Genomic DNA, 17,991 nt, shown 5'->3' with positions numbered 1-17,991 from the left:
ATTTTACCAAAGTGCTGCTATTTTTCGTGGCAGTTTTTCAAAAGAGCCATCAATGTTGATGTATACTGGCATTTGGTAAAAGTGCCGGCAATCCCGGCACTCCCAACCCTCCAAAAAAAACAGAAGTTCCTGAATGTAAAATTCGAACCAACCAACTGTTTCATTTTCCTCTCCCGCACCTACTGCTCTCTCTTGCGTCCTCGGTTCCCCAATCCCAATGCGCCGCCACCGCTCGCTGACGTGCAGTCCAACGCCGGCCGCATCCGCCGCCTCCATGCACTGAGCGAGCTTCTTCTTGGTCCCCTCCACCGGATCCCTACCCACACCCCGCCTTTCCGCCCCTGAGCGCGACGCCGCGCCTACCCCTAGCCGTCGGGTTCGTCATTGTCGCCGCCACGGCACCGCGCCGCCGCTCCTCCGAGCCCTCGCACGACGTCCTCCTCCCCATTCCGCGGTGGAGGGGGGGGGGGGCTATGCTGCACCCCGCCGTGGCCTCCGTCGAGGACTGCATCATCGCCAGGGAACGGCCGCGAACGCCTCAGGGGCCTCATGGCCGGCCTCCGCGCCGCGCACGGAGGCCCGCCCTTCGAGCCGCACGCCACCGTCACCCTGCGCCGTTCCGCAGCCATCGAGGCGCTCCGCGCCGCCGTGGCAGCCGGCGTCGCCCTACACTGCCCGCGTCACCGGCCTGGCCCGCGGCGACTTCTTCTACCAGTGCGTCTACCTCCTCCTCGAACCCACCCCCGAGGTTAGCATATACTCCCTCCGTTCCTTTCTATAGTGCCTATTGTATTTTGGCACGGAAATTAGGGCAAGCCCATTTTTTTTACACAAAACCCCCTAGTGATCTTAGATACAAAATAGAAAACTGAAATCAGATCTCAGAAAATAATCTTGTTTCCATAACCGATCGCTCATGTACTCCCTCTCTCCCGCTATTTTTGATTATGGTTTCCATATTTTCTGGACGGGAACAGATTGGTTTCCAGATTTACTGGACGGGAACAGATTCGTTTCCAAATTTTCTGGACGGGAACCGATCGGTGGAACGGGTTCTTTGCAAAAAAACATAGCTTACTCTTATATTCTAAAATAAAAGCGAAAAAACAATAGGCATTATAAAAAGGAACGGAGTACTACAGTACTAGCTTTCCCTCTCTTCCTAGCGATTTCCTGCTCCCGCAAGTGCGAATCAAGAAGTCGATTGGTTCCAAGGTGTGATTTTCTCCGCGTTTCGAAGTTCTCTTTGTGATTGCTGTAAACGTGGTGCTGCATTATCTGACAGAGGCTGAGCTAACACACTAGTCCCGTCTTTGCAGGGAGTTCTGTAGATGGGAAGGAAACTGATGGCAGCGTGCCGTCGCACTTGGTGCGTGTTCGGGTGCATGATCTTTCTGTTTAGTACCTCTGCTTGCCTTTTACTGTCACTTTGATCAGTTAAACTATGCATATTGGCAGGTCCTCGGGGATGCGATGAGTCTGAAGGAAAGCAGTGACCAGACCTGCTCATCCTCTGTAATCGACCGTACACTCTGGGGTTGCGTAAGAGCCTGGTAAGATAGCACAAATATCAATCTCTTGTGTATCAGACTTGGCCTCACTTACGCCATTCCTAAATATTAATATTTGTTTTGATCAATAATGTATGCGGCATTTATTTATTATATCCTAGTTGGCTTTTATTTGTGTTGGCATTCTTCGTTCATTTTGGTCTTTCGTCCATTTTATTCACTACACACTCGGGAGGGGGAGGGGGGGGGGGGGTGCAAGCGAGCCTGGCGGGAGAGAGGAGGGATCACAGGAGGAACCGGATGAAGACCCCGATGCAAGCGAGCCTGGCGGGGAGAGAGGAGGGAGCAGAGGAGGAACCGGATGAAGACCACTTTGTATCTGGAGATAGTGAACTTTGTATGAATTAAGAGTTGTATGTGAAACATTTGACACTTGCCACTATATGTGTATCTCGATCGGGCTCTAAGTAATGTGATGATGATGTTTATATTATATGTGTGCAATGTACATGCTATTTATATTATTTCTGCATATTTTTATATATAATCTATATAATATATGTATATTGTTGTATATAACATGTATGTATGTGTATAGCAGGCAGCACAAAATCTTATATAATACGAGCAAATTCTACGGCGCATCGAGGCACAGGTGTGCCATAGAATTCCTTAATTCTATGTCGCATGGGCTGGTGCGCTACATAATTCTTATTTTTTTTGCGAAGATTGCATAGAATAGGTATTTTGGTGCGTCACTGATGAGGCTTTTCCTACTAGTGTAGCCGCACGTAGCTTCGCCGGTGGCCTAATTGCAGAACGGCGGCGCGCCGTTTGTAGCAATGTCCATCGCCGTTTGTAGCAAGTCGCCGCCGCTTGTTGCAGCCATTGCTGACCCATGTATCAGCCGCAGAACCCCGTGGTAGCAGCAGCCTCCGCCAATTGTAGCAGTTGCGCCGCCGCCATGGCAAGTAGCAGATGGTGGGCGCTTATGTAGCAGCAGCCGCCGCCCTTGTAGCAGACGTCGACGCCACATGTAGCAGTCGCTGACGCCCATCGTAGCAGCAGCCTCCGCCTATTGTAGCAGACGTAGCCGCCGCGGCATGTAGCAGAGGCCGGCGACCATGTAGCAGTCGCCGCCCTTGTAGCATACGATGACCCCACATGTAGCATCCACCGACGCCGCTCGCAGCATCGGCTCCCGTCCCTTGCAGCTCGGGCAATGCAGGTCGCACCCCAGCAACTCCTCCGCCGCCCCCATCATCAGCGACGGTGCGGCATGTATCCTCCGGCGTCCATGGTGGCCTCAAACTAGCTGCCCCCATAGGTGTCGCTGTAAGAGAAGTCGATGATCTCGCGGTCGTGCTAGGATAGCGGCGGGACGAGCAGTAGGCATGAGAGAGAGGGCTTAGGGCGGCGAGGCGCAAGGTGATGAGTTTGGGCGCAGCGGCGCATCGCCAGTGGCCTGCGCACGGCCTGCGCACGGCTGGCGCATGGTGTTTTTTTGTGGTGTGTGGTTGAGGGAGTTGGGATAAGGGCATTTCCAATGGGGGGAAGCAAAGTACGCTGAGCGACCGTTTGCGTCCGCCGGGCCGAAAAATACGTGTAGTACCACCTCCAGTGGGGCGACGCAAAGTGACCGGGCCGTCCGCGACGACGCAAACCTGGCCTAAATATGCATCTCGGATACGTCTCTGCGGACGCGCAAGTGTCCGCTCGCGTCTGGCGGACGTTTCACCGGGCCCGCTTGGCAGCGACCCTCCGTCGATGCATCTTCTCAGGCGCGCCAGTGACTGGCGCCGAGGCGTCGCTTCGGCAGTTTGCGCCACGTTAATGGCGATGCCTCGCTTGCCAAGCGGCCGCCGCCCACCTCCGCCAACGCAGTAATGGCGACGCCACGCCCGTGGCCGTCTCCTGCCTCCGGCCTATATATAGAGGGCGCGCGTTCTTCTTCCTCATCCACTCCTCCAAACAAATCCTAACCTCAGCCAGACCCGCGAGAAAATCCATGGCGGATCCTGGTGCCCTGCGAGGCGGTCGAGGCCGCGGGCCTTGGCGCCCTCGGGGCCGGGGCCGGGGTCGCCGTGGTGAAGCAGCTACAGCCCGACGGTCAACCGAAAGTGAAACAATTCATTTGGAGGGTGGCACATAATAGTCTTCCTCTAAGAATGAATATCAAACGATGTGGCATTGAGTGTGATACACGTTGTGTCTGTTGCAAAAGGCTAGATGAAAATGGGGCTCACCTTTTCCTGAAGTGCAAAGAAGTAAAACAAATTTGGTGAAACCTACAGCTAGAGGAGATACGTGACCTGATGTGTACATGCAGAGATGCAAAATCGGTGGTACAAAAGGTCCTTGAACAGGATGAGGAGAAAAGTACATTGATCTGTTGTATGTTGTGGAGCGGTGGTGGCGAAGGAACAAGATTAATGCTGGAGAGACAGCAGGAACAGTGGACAACCTGGTTTATCAAATCAAGAACCTAGTTAATGATTCATTGCAGTTCTGTCGGAGCCGGGGCACAACTAAGACTGAAAAGAATATAGTTCAGTGGACTAAGCCGGAGGGGGAGTGGCTTAAAATAAACGCCGATGGGTCGTTCATGCAAGCGACACGAGAAGGCGGATGGGGCTTTGTTGTGTGAAACATCGCGGGAGAAGTACGTGGCTCAGGAGCAGGTTACCTGGCTAATACCGCAAGCGTTGCACATGCAGAAGCAGAAGCATGCGCACAAGCTTTACAAGCGGCTGTTACATGGGGGATGGTGAATGTGCAAGTTGAAACTGATGCACAAAATTTAGTTAAAGCACTCAGGGGGCAGGAGCTCGACCTGGCACCAGAGGGCGTCGTTTACCGTGATCTGCGCATTTTTATTCGTTTAAATTTGAACTTCGTTAAGGTTTCTTATGCTTCGTTAATGTAGCACATGCTTTGGCAGACTGTGGTGCTAGACAGAGAGAGTTGAGGCAGCTTTGGCCTGAATCTCTACCAAACGATGTAATTGTGCGTGTGGCCAGCGATCTAGCTGGGCCTGTTCAGTACTGGAATCGAGGTGTTCCATGTCAAAATAAAAAAAAAACTATGGTGTGTTTGCCTGTTTGCCAAAATGTACTGCAGTTGATAATATTGAGAAATATAGGACAAATTGCATGATACATTTTTTTGAATACTATCTCTAATATGCGAGGAGAAGGATATATATATATATAGATATGTAAGTGCTTGTGAACTTTTTCTCTATATTTAATTGCTGCCAGATATATATTTTATTAGCACTGAAATCATCCTAAGTTCACTATCCCCATAAAAGCTATATTAACTAGTTGATGCGGAAAGCTTTTAGAGAGATATATTCACTAGTCAAGTATTCATTGTTTGTTCTAAATAATCTATTGATCATGTGTTCTTAAATATACAATGCTAAAATCCCGTTAAAAGTTAATAATTAATGTGGCAAGCGTTTTTAGAGAAGATATATTAACTAGTCAAGTATTCATTGTCTGACCTAAATAATCTATTGATCATCTGTTTTTGGATATACGATGCGTGATTTATATAGCTATTAGGTGATAATCATTTAATTTTTTATCCCTCTAAGAACCATGCTGACATTCATTTTACACGATCCTTCTTCTTCTTCAGAAATTGCTTTTGCTGATGGCTAAGACTGGTCAAGTGAAGTGGGGAGTGATGATGGTCGTTGAAAAAATCCTGGTGGTGATAATGATGCTAGCAAGGAGTTTAACAGTGTTTATTCACTGTATATTTGGATATGTTTTTAGGATAACCCCTCCCTGCGGGTTGTGTGGGCCATCGTTGATTTGGTCAACCCCTCCCTGCGGGGTGGAATTGAACAATTGTGATTGTGATTCAAACCTTCCTCTATGATTTAATACAAGCCCAAGTTCAGCAATGTCAATTCGAATATGTTTCACCGTATGATCTCAATCAAAATCGCTGCAACGGAGCTACCAACCACCTTCTGGTAGCCTTTGACCTTGCCACCGTCTTTAAATTTGGGGACAGTTCTCGCTGAGCAAATGCCAACCTTCTCTCTGTTTCATAATGAAAGAAGCAAACATGGTTGTCGTCCTCCCCTGCCTCTTCCTCGTCCTCGTCCTATCGAGCCCACTCGGAAGCACCGCCGCCTACTCGGAGTACTCGTGCAATGCCACCATCGGAAACTACACGGCGAGCAACGCCTTCGGGGCCAACCTCGCGCGCCTCACCTCGGAGCTCGCTATCAACGCCTCTACCTCTCCGTCGCTCTACGCCTCGGCCGCCATCGGCATTGACCCGGACAGAGCCTTCGGCCTCGCGCTCTGCCGCGGCGACATCACGCACGCCGAGACGTGCTCTAGCTGCCTCGACGACGCGTTCCGGCAACTGCGGCGGCTGTGCGCCGGCGACAGGAACGCCACTTTCTACCACGACCTCTGCACCGTCCGATACTCCGGCGAGAACTTTCTGGCGCGGACCGACGACAACAGGCCGGTCATAAACGCCATGGACGCCAACGGGTCCACGTACGCCGACTGGGACAGCCGGAACGCGACGTCCCGGAGCTCCTTCCTGTCCCTGGTTGGCGCGCTGTTCTCGGAGATGGCGCTGTACGCCGCGTACAACTCCTCGGTGCGTCGGTTCGCCAGCGCCGTCATGTACATCAACCCGCAGATGCCGTTGGTGTACGGCCTCGCGCAGTGCACGCCGGACCTCTCCCCAGGACAGTGCGGACAATGCTTCCACGGCCTCGGGGAGCAGAACAAGCAGTGGTACGACGGCCGCGAGGGCGGCCGAATCCTCGGCGTCCGGTGCAACTTCCGGTACGAGGGCTACCACTTCTACGACGGCACAGCCAACGTCAGGATCGGCTTGCCGGATCACTCGCCTTCACCAACAGGCAATGGTGGTAAGGGAGATGGTGTACACGGCCTTTTTTTTTCTAGAGCCGTGTGGTTTTTACGTGATCGTCAATACTCCGTACTAGAAACTAATTGGTACGTTGGGGATAAGTTGGACATTCCACGTACGTTTTAGAACATACTTGGCGGTCACTTGGGGAGTTGTTAAAATTAGCTACGCTATTCAACTTGTTGAACAATTTCATGTCGCTAGTAATTAACACCGTTGTTGCTTATTTTCTTTTGTATCTTGCAGAAAGCAAGCACAAGAAGATCTTAGTAATCGTTTTATGTGCGTCTATTACGGTGGTCTTTTTTATGTTGGTAGGCTGCTTTCTGCTAATCAGAAGACTAAGAAAAGGAGCCGGTAAAGACGGCAAACACACAGCAAAAAAAATGCCTTTGTTTTTTTCCATACATTTGGCTCATCAGAATTTGTCTAATTACCTGCAAATGTTCAATCCAGGAGAGATGAAATTGGAACAAGCAGAGTCCAGGAGCATCTCGAAAACAGAGGAGGCCCTGATGCTCTGGAAGATCGAAGAGAGCGGCTCGGAGTTCACGCTGTACGACTTCCCTGAGCTGGGTGCTGCTACCGACAACTTCTCTGAAGATAACAAGCTCGGAACAGGCGGTTTCGGACCGGTTTACAAGGCATATATACACCATTTACCATCCAATGAAAAATGTTTATCGAAATGTGATTGATTGTTCGATCAGGCGCTAAGCTGTGCATTAGCATACTCACTTTTCAGTTTTTCCAGGGCATATTGCCTGATGGAACTGAGGTGGCGGTGAAGCGGCTCGGGGCGCAGTCAGGGCAGGGGTTTGTCGAGTTCAAGAACGAGATCCAGCTTATCGCCAAGCTGCAGCACACGAATCTCGTCAAGCTCCTGGGTTGCTGTGTGCAGGAGGAAGAGAAGATGCTCGTATACGAGTACATGTCCAACAGAAGCCTAGACTTTTTCATTTTTGGTAAGCTCCTTCTTTATATACTAGTAAAACGGCAAGTGGCCCACGCCGTTTGCACGTCTAGAAGCTGTAGATAGTTTTGCCTTTTCAGTTCACTTATTATTTACTCCCTCTGTTTTATTTAGTTTGAGTTATGGGTTTAGTCAAAGACAAAAAATACAAAGTTTGACTAAAATTATAAGAAAAGTTAATAATATTCATAATACCAAATACATATAATATAAAAACATAATATATCACAATTCTAACATAATAGATTTATATTGTAGATGTTGATATTTTTTCATAAATATTTAATCAAATATTATAAAATTTGACTTCAAATAAACCCATACCGTGAGGTAATTATGAGCGGAGGGAGTATCAGCTTCGATGTTCGCAAGACATTACGGATCTACAATTATCTTAAAGCTTGTTTCCAGAGTAGACTAGAGGAAAACTTAGTTTATAATGTACTATTTTCTTTTAAAAGGTGAAATTGCCTGTTGTCTACATAATCCAGACAATCACATTTATTAGAATCTAATTATTTGGTGTTTTTACATATCTTGCATCATCTAAAGTCTCTAAAAACCAACGACGGAAAAAAAAGAATGAAGCGCCTAGGCATCACGTATGCGATTACTTGATTGCCAACAAGCTCGGTTGAAAATATCTTGTAGTACCATTTTCATATGGTTGGACTCATACTTCATGTACCCCATGGTATGTATAGCCATTTGAATAACTTACACAAGATTAACAACTTCAATATTGTTAAAATAATATTATTGCTTTTATTTGAAATAGCACAACTTAAAGCACATACTTCAATCCGAATTGGAGCTTTAGTTCGAATTTGTTTTTTTTTGAGGAATTTTATATAATAGGATCATATGTACCTAGGAGCTCCCAGTCACATATTTCTGTCAGATTATTGGAAACACAAATGCATATGCATCTGGTGTGTACAAAACATATTTTTTAAAGTGAAAAAATTAGAAAAAAATCGCATGTAGAGGAACATGTTTTATGTGCGCACGTAAATTTTCACATAAAATCGACATTTTTTGTGCCCTGTGTATAAAAAATATCTCGACAAATGGATTATTAAACAATCAAAATTGTCTTTTTTACACATGGCACAAAACATGCCAATTTTTGCTCAAACAACTTTGTGAGCATGTAACATGTCAAGATATACAAGAGATAATTTTCATTTTTTCGACAATTTTTAATATGCTCAAAATACATTTCAAATAAAGGGTGATACACGCACCCGGGTGCAGAAACACCATGTCCTCAGATTATGCATTACTTAGTTGTATGATTAATAATAACTTGGTTGTCAGCTAAATGTATACGCGAGCAAGTACAATAAGGTACAATCAGCTTGCTATAAGAAATAAAATATTATATTTTTATTTAGTTGGAGGAGAGAGAATATGAGAGAGAATGTAAGTAAGCTTTTATGCAAGAGTCAGTTCTAGCACGTGCTCATAGATACTACGTGAGAGTGAAATGTGAGCCACATTTTGATAGAGTAGTTCATTCTTAGAGCCAACTATAGTATATGGTGGCTATAAGTTAGCTACAGATGACATGACAAATCTTTATAGCCATCTGCTAGCTACACTATTGTTCTTGCTCTTATAGATCAATGCAGATGTGCATGCTATTGTATTTTTGTTGAATGATATCATCAGTTACCTTCTTAATTATGGAACACACTTGAAGTTTCCACACTCTAAATATATGTTGATCATTGAGATGTCTAGAAGTATGTGAAACACTACCTGTAATTAAGTGGTAACTAGTTTCTGCTAATATGGCAATCATGGTAACGTAATTTGGCCACTAATTTGTCGAGAAACGTAAAAACATTGGACCTAGTTTTGAAAAATCTCGACGGGACAAACTTAGCGATGTAAACGGATTGCGGATCAAAATAACAGCGAGATATATCATTTTAAATATCTAAGATTAGCAAACAATGTGATGATGTCACCCATGAGGTGGCAGATTTCTCCATGCATGTTTTCTCTCATATAAAGATTTTTTTTAAAAAAGGTGCCACCGAATGTGAAGTGGGAGTTGTGCTGCGCCTTCAAGTAGAATTCTATTTTGATAATAATAGATAATTCACATGGTTCACATAAAAAAATATTTTTAATGTTCTTTCTGTGAATGTTTTTTTTGCGAGTATTCTGTGAATGTTGTACTAAACCTAACACCCATTTGTTATGCAGACGAAGAGCAAGGACGCTTGCTAGACTGGAAGAGACGACATCATATTATCGAAGGGATCGCGCAGGGGCTCCTGTATCTGCACAAGCACTCCCGGGTGCGCATCATCCACAGGGACATGAAGGCCAGCAACATACTTCTTGACCAAAGTCTTAACCCCAAGATCTCGGACTTCGGCATGGCCAGAATCTTCGGTTCAAACGTAACGCAGGCGAACACCAATAGGATCGTCGGAACCTAGTAAGAGCAACACAAATGAAACATCGATATTGCTATTCTATACTTAAGAAATATATTTCTAAGACAAAACCACCTCATCTTATCTGATTAAATTTGTGCAAGTACGAATGAATGGAAACACACCGGATAACTTTGAATATTTACTGAAAACTAACTCCTTCCAAAGTCAAATAAGATAGTTGCTCGTATATACTATTTTGCATTTTTAAAAATAGTGATGTCAATTGACTACTAATGCTCAATGCTTTCTGATGAAATCTAGTGGTTATATGGCACCTGAGTATGCTTCTGAGGGCATCTTCTCGGACAAATCCGATGTGTTTAGCTTTGGCGTGTTGCTGCTTGAGATAGTGAGCGGCAAAAGGAACAGCGGCCATGGCCAACACCACGGAAACTTTGTCAATCTCCTCGGCTACGTAAGTTCTGGTTGAAATTATTAATGGTAAATGTTAACAAGAGCATGCATGACAGAACTTTCCTAAACTACCTACACATTCCTTAAATTTTCCCTCTTCTGATTCCTGAACTAAATACACAGTGAGCGAATTGTCCATTGCCAAGACAGCGTGTTTGTTTTTTGGGATCTAAAGATTGAAAATGGGAGTTTAAGCGAGAGGAAACTTAGCACCCTCCATTGTTTTGTTGGTGAACCGTTCACGAGAGAAGTGGACAGAAAATTAATACTTCCCACACATCGTTTCCCAAGGGGGTCCGGCTATTCAACGGAGGGAGAGGAATTGGTGTTTAAATTTCTGAAAAGCCATGGGTATCTCACGTCCCTGTGCCGAGTGCAAGAGCCAGGAAACCCATGGGCATGCATAAATGGACGATTATTCAAACCTGGAAAGAACTTTCCCTCTAGTTCTCACCAGCAATTCCCGTCACACACCGAGCAAGGGATTGAAACTACTTGCTCCCTTCCGGTTCATAGGTTATGGAGCATATACCTAAATTGTTAAATTTATCAATATAATATAATTCTATACACAAAAATAATACAACATTTTTTAATAATATGTACACTCTATGTATTTCATAATATGTATACCTCTTATTACACTAGTTAAATTGACAATCTAGTGATACACATAAGACCTACAAAATGTAATGGAGGGAGTAACACTCCCTCCATTTATATATAAGGCCGCAACCTCACATTTCTGATACGAAAAAACACAGCCAACTAATAAATAACACAGTTATTCATATGGAAATACTCTTTTATTTTGGTCTAATTAAACATATTGTATGTGGCGCTTCTTTCTATGGTTGTATGCAACTTTTGCATTATTGAACACCGTCCTACAAGGTTTAAATATAATCAATTTTGCTTGATTAGTATTAGCGATCTTATATATTGGCAAAATATTTTTTTGATAGTAGCCTTACATATAAACACGGATGAAGTAACCGACTTCGCAAACTAAACCGTACCCTAATAAATTCTCTCCTCTAAACTTTGATTCCCTTCCCCTAATTTGGCCAAACAAGCCATGAGGTGCATATGCCCGGAGTTTACATTCCATAGAAAAAGGTAATTGTTGAGTTGCCATGTTTTGATTAACTCAACTTCTAATATGGGCTTCGATTAACGTTTGTGGCAGGCCTGGCAGTTGTGGAGGGAAGGAAGAGGGTTCGAGCTAGTCGACCGGAAACCGAGCGACTTCGACGAGGTGACTAGCATATTACGATGCATCAAGGTGGCTCTGTTGTGCGTGCAGGACAATGCCATGGACCGGCCAACGATGACGGATGTAACAACGATGCTGGGCAACTTGGGGGTGCGGCTGCCAGACCCGAGGCAACCGCCGCATTTCCAGCTTAGAGTCGCCCGTGTTGAAGAAGAAGATGTTTTGGGTGGATCGGGGGCACGTGCAACTTCAACCCACTTCACAGACTCATGCAGCACAAACGATATGACCATCAGCACCATCAAAGAAGGAAGGTAGAGACAGCATCGATCCCTACAGCAGTGTCTTCTCTTTGTGATCAAATGAGTAATGAGATCGATCCTTGTGGGTGGGAAGAAAGATCATTTTGGGTTCAAGATGTTTCTATCTGCTATGTGCCAAAATGAGAGCGAACTTTTGGTTCCAGGTTTTCATAGAGCCATTTATTATTGAATTGCAAATTTTTACTATTGAAGTTCTAAAATATTTTGAATTTTTCACATGTAAATTTGTTCTTTAAGTTTGTAAAATTTTGTTAATAGAGACCATTATTTGTATGATATGTCCAAAATTATAGATCTACAATTTTGCATTTTGGAGATGTTTTGTTTTTTAGATAAAAGGCAACTGGTGCCCAACTTTAAATTAATAAAGCTCATAGGTTTAACAGAGTACAAGACCTGCTACGGCATACAAATTCCCCAAATAAAAGTACGACATCTGGAGTCGGCCTCCCTGAATAGACCGAGGCAGATAAGCAACAAGAAGAACCTACAGAACTACTCCACCCTTGGCACATTTCAATCACGAAGAAGCTTGAGCTCGCTGATCACTCGTCTTGGCCAAGAACGATCCAGGGGTCTTGCAAGAAGCACCCACAGCTGTAGGAATAACATGGTTTTGAAAATGATGTTAAAGGAGTTAGCGGAGAGGAGGAGTTTATGTCCGGGGCCGTGGCTGCTCCTAGGGGACTTCAATATGATCATGTATGCGGAGGAAAAGAACAATGATCGCTTAGATAGACGCATGAAAAAAACTGTTAGGTCCCTCCTCTCCCGACCCCTCCCCAACCCCTCCTCTCCCGACCCCTCTCCAACCCTAACCGCCGCCGCCGGTAGCGCCGCCGGGGCAAAGACCCACGGGGCGTGGCGGCGGCGGGGGCCTTTCCTCGCCGGCGTGGGGGACGGCGGACGGGCTCTCCCTTCCTCAACGCTCGCTGATAAGGGATTAACTTATCAATGCCTACGGGTTGTAGACTAGGGTTTAGTTGGAAGTAGAGGGCAAGTAGATCTCGAAGGTTTCAGCCGGAAAAGTACTCGGCTGCTATGAAAACTAGGGTTGCGTGAAACAATGGATTGATCCCCTCTTTGTCCCTCGACTCCCCCTTATATAGGAGGCGGAGCCGAGGGTTTCGTGAAGTACAAGTTACAGAGTCCGGGACGGTTCAGAAACCCTCCCGCGATATTTACAAGTTAATATTCCTAATACAATTCTATCTTTCCAAACTATCTCTCGATTGGGCTTCTGGGCTTTATAAAACTTCGGGTTGTGGGCCTTCAGTAAACCCCGGGTACCTTCTTCGGCAGGCCCATTGGGGATGCCTATGTCAGTAGCCCCCGAGATTTTGCTTGAATCGCAGAGTCAGGGAAAATCTCCATCTTTACAATCTGCATATGATTTCTGCAATTCGACAAATTTTTATAAAAGAATTGTATATTGTACATGGATAACGGTAATTGGGGCTGGTTCATCTGACGGATCAGGTACCAGTTAACTGCTCTCGTAGCAATCCACCAACACCTACTTCAAACTCACGTCCCTGGACATGATCTCGGGATACTGGCGCAATTCGACATGTGCCGCTTAAGGTCTTACCAGATGACGAATTCCAGTCATGTTTTATCGGGTACCTAACGCGTCCGTTAGGATTTTTCTTCGCATCTGTTGATACGGAAAAAGTAGCAAAGTGCCGTCAGAGGCGGTGCCACGCTGCACAGGACGGATCCCGGGGACTTACCTTCGCTGAGTTTTGCGGCATTCAGAGATTATTTTGCGACTGAGGCACTCTGAGAATATATTGTCGGGTGCTTTTTCCGTCTGCTGGAATAGCACATTTTTTCGAGTCAATGGATGACTTATATTGTTTTTAACATAACCTCCCGATGGGAGTATATGAAGAGTTATTTTGATAACTCAGAATATGCTCATGAGGACTTATTCAAATTTCATCGGGCACGCGAACAGCGTTCCCGATGGGAGTAGCCCCCGAGGCTACAGCCAAGTGCTTGTACTTGGTTGTAGGCTCACCTTTTTAGCATCTTTGCCACTATATTGTCATATCTTATGCTTTTGTTCATATTTATCGGGTGCGCGAACAGGGCTCCCGATGGGAGTAGCCCCCGAGGCTACAGTCGAGGATTTATCCTTGGCTGTAGGCTCCAATTTTCTCTGCCGCTATATTTTTGAGGTGTCTCCTTCCAAACCATCTCCGTCAAACTTCCCAAAACCTTTTTATAAAGTAGCCCCCGAGCATTTGAACAAAAACTTGTATTTGGTCAAAGGCTCTCGAGATTACCACTCGTCTTTTACGCGCCACTTTTCATAAAATTCCAGCCGAAGTTTTCCTTGGTAAGGTGACATCAGTGCTGACGATAGCCACGATCCCTCTGTTGGAAAGACGCGAGAGCTGTCTCTTCCCTGACCTGCGGGCCCAAATTCTGCGACCTGTTGACACGTTACGCAAGTGGGGGACACACGTCCTCCGCTTTTCCTGGCACGCGCGTTGTAGCGCCTGTCCAGTTCCATCATGGTAAAAATACTGTTTTACCCCTTGATCCACGTGTACAACATCAAGTCCATTCGTAAATCATCCAACGGTGCGACGTTTTGACTGAACTCGCTATAAATAGGCTTCGTCTTCCTCCGTCAATCCCCTTCGCTTTGCCGCACCAAAAATCCTCTCTGCCCAAATCTTCCTTGCAACCACAAGAGCTCCAGCGCCCAAGCAATCACCTACTTCCTCCACGCCATTGTTGATGCCACCGTGCCCAAGACTCACGAGGCACAACGTTCCTGAAGCAACAATGGCGACGCCAGATCTGGGGAGCACGGAGTGGGAAAGATCGAAGATCTCCGCGCAGGACGTCAACCTGCTGAAAAAACTCGGCCTGAGCAAGAAGAAGGACGCGCTTCGCTTCCCCAGCGAGGAGAGCTACCCGACGCCTCCTATTGGTTATCGGGTTAGTTTCGTCGACCATCTCATCCGTGGCCTTGCTGCACCCATCCACGATTTTCTGCGTGGATTGCTTTTTGTGTATGGGCTGCAGCTTCATCATCTTACTCCCAACTCCATCCTCCACATCTCCATTTTCATCACTCTTTGCGAATCTTTCCTTGGAGTCCATTCTAACTGGGCTTTATGGAAACGTATCTTCCTTGTTCGCCGTAATGCCTCCCCCAATGTCGCCTATAATATAGGCGGGGTTGTTATCTGCGTCCGCCCTGACGTCGAGTATTTCGACGTCAAATTTCCTGACTCGGTCCAAGGGTGGCGCAAAAAATGGTTGTATGTTCTCGAGGAGTGCGGCGACTCGCTGGAACACAACATTCCTCCTTTTAGCGACAACGAGAAAATCCTCTGACGCCGCTCTCGGGATGCAGAAGCTACCGACGAAGAAAAGTCGGCGACAGAGGCGCTGATGACACGCATCCACGAGCTCCAGAATACTCGTGGAAAAGAGTTGTCGGGTATCCAAATTACGGCGTATTTCCTTAGGATTAGAGTGCAGCCTCTGCAGGCTCGCAAAAATCCCCTTTGGATGTATGCTGGCGACAAGGATGTGGATCGTCTGTCGACAAATTTATCGGTCAAGGATTTAGAAAAACTTGTCCGAAAAATTTCTTCGCTCAGCAAGAAAGACACCGTCCCGTCGTCTTGTCGCGTTACCCCATATAGCGCCACCAAAGCACTTCCACAGGTAAACTATTTTTGTCCTTTCAAAGTTTGGCATTTATCGACTACTATTTTGTGTTGAATTCCTTATTGTTGACATATCCACTTTTGCATTGCAGAAACACCAATTCCTATCTTCTCTTCCTCCGCTACCTGAAGGCGGGGAAGTCGAAGAACGGACCGTCGTCACTGACGACAATCAGGGTACTTCTCGCCCTGAGAGTGAAGTTGCGGGTTCTCACAAATCCGCAGCTTCCTCTGAAAAAGAAGTTGAAACTGAGGCTTCCGAGTCTTCACGTTCACTCCCTTCAGCTGCTTCCCCAAAGAATAAAAGGAAGAGGGATGAGCTCGAAGATTCCGGCACCTCCAAAGCAGGGGAATCTCCTGTCCAGGAGACTTCTCCCGAAAAAGAGAAAAAATCCTTCAACCCCTACGAGGATGCTCTTGTTAGCTCGTAAGTTTTACTTCGCCTTGTATTTTCTGTACTATATTGCTTTTCCTGTGTCTTCTTATACTATCTTTCGTCACGATAGCGGCGATGAGGAAGAAGAGCCCGTTGTCAATGTGACTGCTCTTACGAGCACGTCGCATACTCTGGTGCTGTCCGAAACTGGCCGTGCTATCGAAGAAACCTCTCCCCCTCGGAGAGATATAGTGGACTTGACTCCTCCCGGCAGCCCCCGAGCATCTTCGCCAAAGAGAGCAAGGACTGATCCTGTCGAAGGATCAAACCTTCTGCCCGGGAGTTCGTCGACTTCCGCTCTGGATAATGTAAGCATCTTTTTACCTCCTACTTTTACTGCTGTCAAACTTCTCTTCCTCTAACTTTTTATCCTTTTTTGCTTTCTCAGCCTCTAATGCAACAATTTATTCGTCTTGGTAGTCAATTTGTTGGGTATCGCGACCATGCGAATAGTTTGAAAGGTACTTCTCTTCTCTCTTTCTTGTTGAATAATTCTTTCTTCACAACTTGCTTTGTAACTTTTATTGCTGTGTTTTACCAGAGGCTCTCGCCAAAGCCAATAAGCGCACCGATGATCTTGCTCTCGAGCTGGCCAAGAGCGAAAAAGCACGAGAAAAAGCGGAGCTTGAATCTGCCTCAGTTGAGAGTCTTCGAAAGAGACTCCATGACGCTGAACATGCTTTAAGTCAACAGCTTGCTCGCGAAGCTGCCATCGCCGCGCGCCTGGAGTCGCAAAACCGACGCTTTGTCAGTAAGTGCCGCCCTTTTACTTCGAGTTGTCTTTAGCACTATTTTTATGTATATTTATTGATAACCCGAGACTTTTTTCCAGCAGGAAAACCAGCCAAGAATATGGGCTTGAAAAGCCAGAAAATGACCGTCTCCTCGACGCCCTTTCTCTCCTCGAAATTTATGGAGATGAAGTGCGCCAAAGCATTTCTGATGCCAAGGCGGCGTTTTCTCGGCTCTTCCCCTACTTCTTCCCGAAGACTGATGAGCCCAACACTTTTGCTGCGCTTGCCAGTCGCTTCATTCCGAAGGAATATCTTGGGCTAGCTCTTCGGCAAGAAAACCTGAAGATTGGCGTTGAAGGCACCATTGCTTTGGTTGCCGAAAGCCAACAGCACGTCGATTGGGCCAAAGTTGGTGATGCGAAGAGTATGGAGACGAAGAAATGGCAATCTTTGATCAAGGCCGCCAAGCCAAGCTCGAAGAAAATCCTCGCCTTCCTCGGAAACAAACCAACGCCTTCCTCCAGTTCCACCAAACCGGAGGTCAAGTAGATTGCCCTGCCTATCTTGTTTTTCCCTTTTCTTTCTTTTGACGACTGTCGCCGTAGATGTAGCTTGCGACAGCCTATGGTTGGTTCACTAGGACCCGACCTTTTGTAAGAACCATGTAAATATACTGAAAATCAATGGGATTATATTTTTATGTGATGATTGATGTCAAAATTCTCTTTTCCAGTTGGTATTTGACAACTATACTCCGACTCATCCTTCCGATGCTTTGCCTACTTCCTCTTGCTCGAAGAAAATATCAGCTGATGTTGAGTTCGTTGAGGATTCTTCGGGTATGGATCCAGCACATGACTTGAAAGAAATCCGCCAACAGCTTCAATCGATGAAGAAACAGGTACTCTTGACAATGGAGCAATCTCGAAAATCGTCGGAGAGGGAAAAGGTTGCGCTACAGCAGGCTCAGGAAGCTATAGCTTCAAAAGAAGCCGCAGTAGCTGAATCTACACATGCTACCTCCCGAGAGAATTTTATGCTCGAGTTGATGACTGAAGCAAGTTTGGAAATGGCAGGTATACTTCTTAAGCCTTGATGACCCACAAGTATAGGGGATCGCAACAGTCTTCGAGGGAAGTAAAACCCAATTTATTGATTCGACACAAGGGAAGACAAAGAATACTTGAAAGCCTTAACAGCGGAGTTGTCAATTCAGCCGCACTGAAACAGACTTGCTCCGCAAGAGTTTATCAAGAGTACGCTTTATAGCAAGTAGCAAGATGGTGAAATAACAAAGAACAGAAAGTAACAAAGACAAG

At 46.1% G+C, this 17,991-nt stretch overlaps 1 protein-coding gene across 1 annotated transcript; it reads left to right on the top strand.

Moving 5' to 3' along the window:
• The first annotated feature begins 5,594 nt into the window (after positions 1-5,594).
• Positions 5,595-11,802, top strand: LOC124677444 (putative cysteine-rich receptor-like protein kinase 20). Its single transcript, XM_047213432.1, has 8 exons — positions 5,595-5,786; positions 5,865-6,423; positions 6,672-6,782; positions 6,882-7,060; positions 7,180-7,390; positions 9,616-9,853; positions 10,116-10,269; positions 11,458-11,802. Exons 1-8 carry the CDS (start codon positions 5,595-5,597, stop codon positions 11,800-11,802), a joined length of 1,989 nt encoding a protein of 662 aa, XP_047069388.1.
• The last annotated feature ends 6,189 nt before the right edge of the window (positions 11,803-17,991 follow it).

The sequence above is a fragment of the Lolium rigidum genome, chromosome 7 (assembly GCF_022539505.1).
Source record: "Lolium rigidum isolate FL_2022 chromosome 7, APGP_CSIRO_Lrig_0.1, whole genome shotgun sequence".
Classification (NCBI taxonomy): Eukaryota; Viridiplantae; Streptophyta; class Magnoliopsida; order Poales; family Poaceae; genus Lolium; species Lolium rigidum.
Note: the sequence above shows the minus strand (reverse complement) of the source record. Positions and strands in the feature narration are given on the sequence as shown.